Genomic DNA, 11,994 nt, shown 5'->3' with positions numbered 1-11,994 from the left:
CTGTGGCACAGAGTTATAAAGAGCCGAGCTGCAATTCGCCTTCCTATTGGCTGCTCGCCCCCCTCCTCCCTCCTTCCTTCTGCGCTCCGGGCGAAGTCTTGATGGAACCCAGCCTTCAGCCGGGGGCGCATATGCACTCGCTGCCCCCCATAAACTCATTTTTCTTAACTTTTACCTGTGAACCGCGCGGGCTCTGCACACATTAAAACGAGGTCACCACCGATTTAACCCCGTGATGTTGCAACATGATGCAGCGGGCATGTTTTCTAAAGACTAATCCTGCAGCCAGACCGTCTCCCTAATGTTTTATGCAATGTTTTCTTAACAATGCCTAGAGATCACACTTTATTGAAAGACTGCCAGCCGGCCTCCCACTGACTGCTGTTGTCATTTAAAGACAGCAGAGGACGGGGAAGTTTGCGTGAAATGCGAGAGAAGGAGGGGAAGAACAAGAGGAAGAAGGTAAAAAAAAAAATAGTTCAACTGATGTGTCCTGAGGGTGAATTCCTCTGCTCTGCTTATCTTGTTTGTGAATATGCAAATCAGAACTGCTACAAGTTGACAGGACTGAAGCGAACAGTGCCAGAGGTAAAGGAGATATTCCTCTACACATTAAAATAATAAAAATATTTAGTCAGTTTTATTTAAACAGCTCTTCTGTCTTTATTTTTCTTATGCGTCTGTTAATAATACGGTGAACAGCGCCTCCTTGTGTAACGAAGTGATTAATCTATTTTTTTTAGCAATTAGGTTTCTGTTTGTAAACATAGCGCCAATTCAGAAGTGTCTCAAGAAAGTTATAGTTAATTTTATGAAATAAATAAATAAAACAGGGCTTCACTTTCTTTATAGCTTTATACAAGAATCAGCTGAGGTACTTTTGAGTTTTTTCAAACGTATTTCCAGTTCAGTCATCTATAACCAGCCATTTCTGATACAACACCGCCCTCTTCTGGTGAAAACCGGAAATAATTCACACTTGACAATTCACTAATATATTATTATTATTATTATTATTATTGTTGTTGTTGTTGTTGTTGTTGTTGTTGTTGTTGTTGTTAATTTGTATCATTATTTGATGATGATGATGATGAAACTAAATCACGTTTACCTATCTTTAAAACACACAAAAAAATCCATGTTGTCAAAGTAGGAGTTTTGTGTGTAGAATTTTGAAGAAATATTAATTTAACATAAAATTTGAAAAAGCATAGTGCTGTGAATACTTCCTAGATACGGTGTACACTGGGTTTTTGTGCTCATTTGAACAAACTGCTATCTCTATATTTGGATATTTATTATTGCTAGTAGCCTTAGAAGGACTAAAATGCTTTAGTTTGATGATAAATTTTCAAAATTAAAATATACGTTTATATATTCTTACACATATATTGTAAATTCTTTCTGACAAAAGCAGCTCCTTAGCTCAGAACAATGGTCACTCAGTGTCCCATGAAATGTGACCACAAATTTCTCATTAGCTCTTTTGGTTCCCAACATTCATCCTGTTTCTCATTTCATTCATTGTTAAACGTGTTTCTGTTGGGATCCAGCCATGAAGGACTGAACTACATACAGGAAACAAAGAGTCTGACAACTGTTAATCCCAGAATGCATTGCATTAACCCATTTTCAGTTTCTAGAAGGAACAGGAAGCACTTCACAGCAACTGAAGCACCTGACATGTTGAACAAACGGGCCTGGCTGCTGGTGCTGCATTCCAGTTAACTGGGACGTGGGAACTCAGAGCTGGTTTGACATCACACCCCAGGTAACAGTGTTCTAGTTAAGAGGTCAGAATTGTGACTTGGTTGCACCCACAGACATTGTTTGTAGTAACTCTTACAAACATCATTTTAATGTTGACTTTCCATAAGCAAACACCACTTTTAATTTGTTCAGTTTAGAATTGCAGGCACTACATGTGATATTGATTTTAGACGCACCCTCACAAAGGTGTCTTGTAAAATAAACATGTTTTCACAACATTGTACTAAATGTTGACATGAGGAGCAGCCATTTTGAAATGCAAAGTCAGCCTCACAAATGGTAACAGGGCAGTGGGAGTTGCTCTCGTGCTTCCAGACTTCGGAGGGCCTTTAAGTTGACATCTCTGATGGTTCTCTCTCCACAGCTTGCAGCTGTCTGTTCCTCCAGCCAGCGCTGCTGCCACCGTCCTGCCCCAAGTCAGGGACGATCACCGGCTAGGTGACCACAACTGGTTTTTCTCACTGAGATGCAAAAGTAACTTTGATCACTCTTACGATGGATGGATGAATGGATTACTTCATATTTACTGTTTAACAAAGAATGTCAAAGAAACACAGTGTACTAGATATTTACCTCTGAAAAATCCACCCACACATAACAGCCTTTAAACCTAGAAACCGTTTCAGTCATGCTTTTTAAATCATGGTCAGTGAACCCATCAGGCTCTTCTGCAACATACAAGCCTTAGAAAAAGATATTTAAATCATGTGCATTTTCATCCTGCGGCTTAAAACTACTGCAACACCACATTCTGCAATAAAGACACACCTGTTTGTCTAATGGGACTTCAAAATGATTTAAGCTTGAATAATGCAACACAATGTTGCTTAATAGTTGACTTTGAAGATGGAACGCCAGTGTAGACCTGCAGTGTGTGCACCAATTGCACCAATGATGACCAATTCCATCATGGAAATTGTTTTGCTAAATATTAAATTAAATCACACTTCGGAACACAAGCAGAACCTGTGAGGACCTTTTCATGGTGGGACATGATCTGGAAGCACCCAGTCCTGAAGCTGTGCTCTGTCAGGTTAGTGTTGTAGTTCTAGGTGTTGTAGTTCTAGGTAACCGACAGGCTGTTAAAGAACACCACCTGTGTAGAGCTGTTGAAGTCATAAGTTGCATTTCCATTATACACGTGAGACAAAGTATTCATCTATCCATACATACCTATCTACATACGTACAGCAATATACAGAACACAAAAGTCCCATTTAACGTGTCTGAAAAGGGGAAGGAAGAAGCACGCTGTGGTAAATGAGCCACACATAGTGTACCATCATACACATATAAAATTCTGTTTGCCATATTAGAAACATCCATTCAACTTTATCTCAGATCTTCGTTACCTGATGAAAATCATCAGTCTGAACTTTTTCTGAAATAAACTTATATTGGGACATTGCTTCAATTGTAGACTGAGTTTACTCCAGATCCTTACACCACTGACTGAAGTGCACATTCTCTTCATGGTTGTCCTGACCATCCTGGTTCTAACGTTAATATTAGAACCAGTAAAGCATTTCTGTATGTTATCTGGTAGTTGTTTGTATCTCGCTTAATACATCAACTGAGAATAAAACAAGACTTGAATATTAAAAGAGATCGATCTTAAGTAGCAGAAGTTTCTTTATTGTAAACCAACATTCCATTAAATTAGAGAAAAACTAAATATGCTTTAGGCTAAAACTACTGCAAACCACATATGGGTGGTCTTCACCAATAGCCCATAATTAGGCTATGATGATGAAGAGGATTTTTACATTCCAATCACAGAACATGAAAATACACCTCATAATATGCACATGAAGAGAGCTTGGTGACCTAGGCTTTAACACACTGAGACAAAGTTGCTGAACTGCTTTTCTAAACATTGAGCATAAAAACCAGAACACAGCAACTGTAGCGCTCCAGCTAGCATGGGAGCAGTCTAGTTTTCAGACATCTTTTAAATTGACCCGCCCACCACCACTCCCTGCTTATTAGCTTCATTAATGTCCAGGTAAATGAGTCAATTGAGATGAGAAACCATCCCATCTGAAATATAAAACCACATTCAATTCTTTCTACAGAGTTGAGGTTTGTAATTGTGCATCAATATCGTCAGGGTAGCCCTCAGGGATTGGTGGAACCCAGTCGAGATCAGGCCATCCAAGGGTCTCATTGGCAGTTTGCTCTTCCAGCCATTTTGTTATGGGGTCAAAGTATTTGAGTAATGAGGTGGCATTTATTTCACGTGTGCCTATGGCCTCCTGGAGCATGTCAGGCCAAGGTCTTGAAGAGCCTGCCTCGAGAACTTTCCTAGGGAAAAAGGAACACATATTGCAACACTGAAGTAAAATGTACTCATTTGTGGATAAAAAAAAAAAAAGAAAAGAAAAACAGAAACAAAAATTCATTCCTACTTCAGGATGGCTCCAGCTTCTGTAGAACGGTAGATGTCACATGTGTGCAGAGGGCCAGTCTGATTGGCTACCTCACAGAGTTTCTCATGAAACTGAAATCGCAGGATGAAGCTAACAAAGTACCTGCAGGGGAAAGAAGAACTTCAGTAAACAAAAATCCTCCAAGCTCTTTTGCCTCCTCCCTGTGCTCCTACATCTATCTGCAAATATAAACGGCTTGATCAGAAACCAAAACCAGGAGGGACTCATTGCTGTCGATCACACTTATGTGACGCTCACATCCTCCCCCTGGCTCTTTACTACACTACAGCCAGTTACCCACACTGAAGCCTGCCATGACTACTCACACTAGTTGACCAAGATAGATGAGGCCAACAAAGGGAAGAAATCACTGTGTGGCCCAGGACTGTTTTCAGTGAACAGGTTGTGGAAATGATAAAACCAGATGCAATTTTAACACCCATGTGTTTTTTTGTGGAAGTCTAACACCTAGTTTGGGGGAAAAAAAAAAAAAAGCTTCAGATTTCCAATAATGGGGGAAATGAATTATTAGAGAGCTATTAATACATTCTTTACCACTTACTTAATTTTACTTAAGTTAGCATCATATGGGTGGGAGATCTTTTACCTGATGTATGGTGTGTTTCCAGGAACATGGTACTTTGCCCCAGGATCAAAGTGCTCCTCTGTACGCCTGGTAGGAGGGCAAATTCCTTGGTATTTTGTTCTGTGAAGAAATTTAGAAATCACAGAAATAGGTCAACAAGTCAGGCTAAGATCTGGAACCACACAGTCAGAGTGACAACAGAAAAAGTTTCCACAGGTTGTTGTGGCTCAGACTCTCTGTGAAAGTGACTTTGTAAAAAACCACCAATCCTAAAATGCAAGTTTTATTTGGTCTCACCTGAGGTTCCACCAAGCAGAGTTGTACTTCTCTGGAGGAGTGTTTCCATTGAACACATCCCATCTCCAGAGGTCAACAAGATAGCCAAAAGGAAGGAAAGCGATAGTCTCCAAAGCAGTCTTCAACAGGAAGTTCAGGTCACTTTCTGGTAAAAAATACAGAATGGTTATTCTGTTTAAGAGTCCATCTGAATTAATGAGAGGATATCTGGTCAGTACCATTGTCAGAGGTCACAGACTCCAGCAGGTTAATCTCATGGAGGTGCTTGGGTGTTGAAACTGAAAGGGACATAAGGTCACCAATAGCTTCATGGAAACCAGGGTTGGCTCCATCACGGAAGCCTACAGGCTGATCCTTGTACTGCAGATAATACTGGATGTGGCCCATCTCATGGTGTACAGTGAAGAGGTCTTCCATGGTCACTGTGGTGCACTGCTTAATCCTGCAGGAATGAAACATCGACCAGATTACTGGCATTTGAAGTTGCTTCCCCCACACCCCCAGCAGCTAGTCTTCCAGGTTGCAGAGCAAGTGGGTTAGCCACCATAATGTCACAGGTTAAAAATTTTACCTGAAGTCTCTGCGGTTATAAAAGTCCCAGGCAGACGCATGGCATACAACTTCCCGACCTTCAGGCTTAACAAGCATCGACCCTTCCCAGAACTCTGGAGGCATCTCCTTTAGACCCAGAGAGGTGAAGAACTCCTCGGCTACACGGAACATGTGTGTAGCATTGAAGCCCTGCAGAAAATAAATGAACATTTTAAAGACCGTGAGAACTAGCTTTCCCCAACCTCAGTCCTCAATCCACACCTGTCTGACCATCTCATCAGTCACGTCTAGGAAAGGTTTGCCAGGAAATGGGACCATCATCTCATAGAGGTTGTTCCATGACTGAGCCCACATATTTCCTAGTAGGATGAAGACGTAGTGGAGAAATCCTGAATTACTGTGAAAGACTAACTGGCACTGATGTAAATATCTTCATAGAGAAGGGTCAATGACCATTAAATGTCTCCATCGTGGCATGGAGCTTCACATGTCTGTTATACATGCATCTTACCCAACAGGTGTGCAGGGATGGGTCCTTTTAGGTTGATATATTTGGGACCATAGAGGTTGTAGAGTTTGCGTCTTACAAAGGCATGCAGGTTCAAGTAGAACGGTTCAATTGTCTTGTAGAGCCTTTCTAAATCCTCCTGAAAGGTTTCCATCTCATACCAAGAGCGCCAAGAAGCTCCAGTGTCATTAAAGCCTGAAAATGATTTTCTTTTTTTAAAGATCCTGTCTGGATTTTTGCTATTTTATTTCAAGCCCATAGTTCTTACCATCCCCTTGAGAGGCTTTGTTACTGAGCTCCACAAACCTGGAATAGTACTCTTTAACAGGCATACCCGATACATTGTGCCAGCTCTCCCAAGCAAAGAGTAGTTTCTTATAGCTTCTGGACTTGGCCAGAATTTCCGAGAGCTCTGAGATAAATGACAGTTACCCGTTAGATAGAAAAGCCAACATGTTTCTGCAATGAGTCAGATAACAGTCAAATGTTTATTTTAATTATAAAGCTTTATTGTATAGCTTCCTGCTCATCAAGGGAATAAAAGTCCTAGCAACAAGAAATTAGGTCCAGTTATGTCAGAGCCATGTTATCAGGACTCCAAATATCATTTCAAACAACCAGGTTAAGACAAATGTGAAAGTTGATACATGGCATCTTAAGATACACTGGATTTCTCCTATATTTGCAAAAGTAACTAAACAAACAGATGCATCACTGACAAAAAGGATCTTATTTTAGTTTCTCAGTAATTCTCTGAAGCAGTTTTCCTTCATCTTGTCCATGGAAGTTTCCCCTTCCAAATGCATTAAGCTTGTTTAGCCGACAAAACAGAAGCTCCAGTGATTAGGGCTTAAAAACCATTGTGTCAACATTTCTCCTCTAGTGATTATTTGACACCAAGGCACTTGTGTTTTTAATTTACAAACAAATAATGATGACTTGTTCTCCACTTCCAGCTCAAAAACATAGTATAATAAAATTGCAGTTTATTGATGTTGCTAACAAAAGACACTTGTAAATGTGTGATTACCAGGCTCCAGGTTCCATGTAACATTTGGCAGTGGGTGCACTTTACTTGTTGAATAAATACTCTCCATGGTGTTCAGGATGGTGCTATACTACAAAGAGAAGCAAGTTTATGGGCATTAATAGCTCAGAAGAGATTAAATGTTACTGTAGTAACATTTAGTTACTTTGGTAACTAAATGTTACTACAGTAACTTCATTGTTGTAACATTTACTATAGAAACTAAATGTTACTGTAGTAACATCGTAACTAAATGTTACTGTAGTAACATTTAGTTACTATAGTAACTAAATATAGTAACTGTAGCAACATAAGGGCTACTGTACCTCCACTCGCTCAGCCTGAAGAAGGTTAGCACTACCCAGAAACTTGACACCAGCAAACAGCCTTCTGTCCTTCTCAGAAAGAGATTTAAGTACTTCTTTAGAGAAGATCTGCTTGGCCTTCATTCCCCAGGCTTCTGAAAAATTTTGATACACAAGGCTTGCCGCTACCTAAAAACAAGAGGCACCACAAGTCAATGATGACAGATAGGGAGGTTGAATGAAACCCAGTCAAACTCTAAACAAATGTTTCACATGAACACTTTGAAACTCATGGTTAAGTTAGGGGAAAGTTTGATCTGTGCCATCAGAGCTTTTTAAAGATGTCATCTCTCCTGTTGGGGCAGCAGCATTGGAGCCATCAGTGACTGCTGTGGAGCTTCAAGAGATGATGGTTCAAAGATAAATTTTACATAAAAAAAAAACAAAAACAAAAAAACACCCTATTACCACTATTCCTCCCGCCCAGCCCCCAAACTAAAATACAGTTCAAACAACTTGAATCTGAGCATCTACGATCATTTTGTGCCTCCATTTGTTGGGCTTGTGGTTGATTTTTTTAGACAAAAAGGTTGATGAAAGGTTGGTTTAAACTTTTGTCTAAAAAAATAAATTCTGTGGAATTTTTCCAGAGGCAAGTAAGTTAACCTTTATTAATTATTAAGTAGTTAAATTACAAGTCACAATTACTCAATTTTTAATATCAGGTAGATTTAATTTAATTTTCTTTGGTGTTTCAGAGTTGTTGACTTTATATTTATTTGTTTAACTTCTGCGCTCTGAGTGTGATGTGAAGTTTGTGTCGTGCGAAGGAAAAATACCTGAGGGGCAACACATCGAATTTATGACATTTAAAAGTTCATTTAAAAAAAATCCACCAAACTATAGGATTGTTCATTATAATGCAACCTGCATTTGACTTTAACTGTCAGTGTTAAATTGACCCAACTAAACTAAGTGCAAATCGTTACCTTTTCTTTTTTTAATTTTAAATGGAGTGTAGAGTAGTGAATTCTATAGGTTAAAAAAGTATCACAAAGTGTCTCAAGTTAATATTGTATGTTTTATTTCTCCATAATTGATGGAACAGAGTGGTTTGATGGCTTTTATCTAAAAAAAAATAAAATTAAATAAAATTTAAAAAAATCACACTACCATGTTCTACCTGCAGCCTGGAGTTTAATTCCGTCAAGTTGGTGTTGTAGTTCCAGCTGGCGGACGTGATGTTAAAGAAGACCTCCTCTGCAGTGATGTTGTAGTCACTGAGGAACCTCAAGGCATCCGAGGCTGTGTCCGCATAGTCCCCTGGCGTCCAGCGGACAGACCGAGCTTCAGACAGCAACAAGACGGACAGCAGCGGCAGCCAGGCTGATTTTACCAACCTGTGGACGCCAGGAGCCATGTTGGCCAGGGCAGGAAGAGAGGAGGGACAACTGGCGCATATGAGGAATGAAGCGCCTTCTGCTCCTCAGAAGCCACAGAGCTTTATTTAAAGTAGCACGCTATAACCCCACCCACAGTTTGGTTCAGCCCTCCCTCCAAACACCAGAGAACTGAAAAGAATTTACCCTCCAATCAGAGGCTGAGAAGAAGTGGCGGGTGATTCTGATTACCTGTCATATTTCCAAGTGAACCCCTCCCTCCCTTCAGCTCCAGAACCATTCGGTCGTGTTGACCAGAGGCGCTAGGGGGCGCTGTAGCTCCTCCTGGAGAAGTCATAATACAACCAATAAATTATCGATTATTATTTTCTTTTTCTAATATCAACTAATATTCTTTAATATTTGGTTGTTGTGATATATTCCTCGCAAAACACAGCTCCTAAAAAAAGCAGTGATTATATGTTGAGTGAAAAAAAAATCGCATCTCGCTACAAAAAAATTTACTTGTGCCTATTTTTTACTTCCAGTAAATAATAAAAATGAGCACGTAATCCAAATGGATCATTTTCTGTTACTCAAATATCCAACGATGGCAGCAGCAGCTCAAAGGGAAACTATGGATAAAACAGGAGAGATCACATTTCAAATATTTAAAACAAAATACTAATAAATAATTATTGATACTGACTGATATGAAATGCTTATGTCCTGTCCTTTTAATTTAACAGAATATCACTATCCACCATATTGGTAACTGTAGATGTCTGAGTTCTGAATTCTCCTGTTTTGTTTCTGTGTGGGAATTAATAATCCTTATCACACTCTGTTAAATGCTTAATCCTGCATTTTAAACTCAGAAATGTTAAGATCTCTGAAATGTTCAAGAAGAAAACAAAAACATTTGTTGGGGTTTTTATGATTCGCACAAAACCTGTAAAGAACCAGACACAAAACCAATGAGGGTTTATGNTTTTATTGTGATGACCCTTTTTAGTAGAACAATGCTGAGATAACAAAACAGATCAACCCCATGAGTAGGAAATTACATTATAGATAACTGGTCAGAGTCAGTTAGGTAACTGAACACATGTAGATAAAACACTCAAATAAAATGATAAAACAATGATTAGTTTAACCCAACAACATTTATGAGAAAAGTCAAAAATTTGTGAGAAAAAAGCTCTGAAATTTTGAGATTAATCACAGAAATTTCTAGAAAAAAAAAGAACTAGAGTTCCTCAGTGACTACAGCAGCACTGCAGAGGTTTTTTTTAAATAGCATTTTACCTGAACTAGAAAATTTGTGCCAGAAAATCAATTGCAGTTGAGTAATTGTTAAGTTTCAGAGAATTTAAAACACGCACTAAGGATGGAGATGTGGTGAGAACAGTTCCAGGATGCTGGATCTCCTGCACATTGACAGAAAGTCAGGATTTCTCAGACAGCGGACAGGTTGATTTATTCTTTATTTTATACAACCAAAGCTAAATTGTAAACCTGAAAATGGACAAAATGGACACCAGTGGAGAAAGAGCAGGTGACTGAGCATCTGTAATTTCTCCTGCAGCCTCACATATAACTAAACTCACATTCACTCCTATGAGAGTTTATTCTGAGAAATGAAATAATTATATACATAAAAAATCTATTAAAATCATTGCATTTTTTGTCTGCTCACAGATAAAATGCTTCTTTTCTATCAGATTATATTTTAAAAACTTTCCTTCATGTGTTCAGTAATCCAATTGAGGTCTAGTGAATCTGTCAGGAAAATATTCTGTACATCCATTTTGTTTTTGTCATTGTGTTCTTGGAAGAGTCAACTTCATTGACCGTCATGTCCACCCACAGCTCAGAGAATTCTTTGCAGATTTATGACTAAACTGCTTTGAAAAGATGCTGAAGAGCCTTCAGGTAAAGACTCTCTAAAAATGTTAGCTTTACCAGGAAACTGACTGCAAACCCATAACTGGCAAAAATGACAAACATGTTATTTACTCAGAACTCTTTCCTGTAAGTCCTCTCCTCAATTTCCCCAAAAAGCCAACACCCAGCTGACCTCAGAGAATCACTTCTGCAGGTAAGAAGAGCAAATGATTGCAGATTTGATCTTCCATCAAAGTATTTCTGATTCATTTTCACAGCAGTGTTACATTAACCCCTCAAACATTTACCATTTATATTATATAGTGGTGACATGCTGTCAGGTTTGCGTTAGTAAAGTTCAAACATGTTCTGGTTCATAACAGTAAGGTGTGAATGTTTAAGTTCACTATAGATGGTATTTATTGAGGTGTGAAGCTCCTACATCACAGTCTGAGAAATAACAGATGTGTTTAGACCAGATTCATCTGAACCACATCCCACATAAACTATTTTTGGACAACTAAAAATTAGCCAAAGACTAAAATGTGACATGTACATGTAAATATTTATTCATTTGCTCTGTCCCTAATGTACATCATCTGATCCGAGTAAGGAAAGACAAACATGATGAGGAATTGAACGTTTCAGATCCAGCTTCACCATCACAGCCTCCAGGTTGAGAGTCGCAGAGACTCCGTCACCGAGTCCAGAGTTTCAGCCTCCTGATAAAACTGCCTCACTGCTCACGCAGCTTCCACTGTACCGTCACTCAGCTTGGCTCGGGAGACAGGGACAGATCAGGAAAAGCCTTCTGGTTCCACCTGAAACATTGCAGCTGCAGAGGCCCGTTCTGGAGGTTTCTCTCTGGTTTCAGAATGAACATGAACATTTATCAATACCAAATGTGGCAGAGCGATCAGAGTAAGAGTAAAAACATGAATAGCCTAATCAAACACTTACTCTAGATAATATTTTTGGCCTCTTGTGCCTTGTGGTATCTTTGACATGGACGTCTTTTTAATCCAACTTCAGAAAATATTCCATATTCTTGACTGACCGACTGGAATAAAAACAGATATCTATGGCATATATCTCTAATTTGATTGTTTCTTCTTCTGCACTGTTAAATTTCTTAATCTAAAAAATATCTGACCAACTAAACTCTGCCTTATATTAAAGAACTGAATGTTTCATATGATCCTAACAGAGCACTAGTACTCAGGATGTAGGTTTACAGATGGTTCATGGTTTTAA

The 11,994-nt window shown here is 39.0% G+C and overlaps 1 protein-coding gene across 2 annotated transcripts; it reads right to left on the bottom strand.

Annotated features, from left to right (window-relative positions):
• Positions 1 to 3,384: 3,384 nt before the first annotated feature.
• ace (angiotensin I converting enzyme (peptidyl-dipeptidase A) 1) lies at positions 3,385 to 9,089 on the bottom strand. 2 transcript variants are annotated; one of them, XM_007558941.2, is made up of 12 exons: positions 8,658 to 9,089; positions 7,496 to 7,663; positions 7,173 to 7,260; positions 6,411 to 6,554; positions 6,146 to 6,337; positions 5,896 to 5,993; positions 5,654 to 5,823; positions 5,301 to 5,524; positions 5,083 to 5,227; positions 4,807 to 4,905; positions 4,179 to 4,301; positions 3,385 to 4,074 (listed from the first exon to the last, which is right to left on the bottom strand). In XM_007558941.2, exons 1-12 carry the CDS (start codon positions 8,892 to 8,894, stop codon positions 3,840 to 3,842), a joined length of 1,923 nt encoding a protein of 640 aa, XP_007559003.1. In that variant the 5' UTR covers positions 8,895 to 9,089; the 3' UTR covers positions 3,385 to 3,839. The 2 variants fall into 2 exon arrangements, with proteins under 2 accessions (XP_007559003.1, XP_016530389.1); XM_016674903.1 differs by lacking the exons at positions 6,146 to 6,337; positions 6,411 to 6,554 and having other exon boundaries at positions 8,658 to 9,086.
• Between the last annotated feature and the right edge of the window lie 2,905 nt (positions 9,090 to 11,994).

The sequence above is a fragment of the Poecilia formosa genome, unplaced genomic scaffold, assembly GCF_000485575.1.
Source record: "Poecilia formosa unplaced genomic scaffold, Poecilia_formosa-5.1.2 Scaffold4, whole genome shotgun sequence".
Lineage (NCBI taxonomy): Eukaryota > Metazoa > Chordata > Actinopteri > Cyprinodontiformes > Poeciliidae > Poecilia > Poecilia formosa.
Note: the sequence above shows the minus strand (reverse complement) of the source record. Positions and strands in the feature narration are given on the sequence as shown.

Coding starts and splice junctions, on each gene's coding strand:
- ace (XM_007558941.2), bottom strand. CDS start 8,894: ATGGCTCCTGGCGTCCACAGGTTGGTAAAATCAGCCTGGCTGCCGCTG. Junction 5,525..5,653: donor TATAACCGCAGAGACTTCAG/GTAAAATTTTTA, acceptor TCATTCCTGCAG/GATTAAGCAGTGCACCACAG. Junction 5,228..5,300: donor GTCTGTGACCTCTGACAATG/GTACTGACCAGA, acceptor ATTTTTTACCAG/AAAGTGACCTGAACTTCCTG.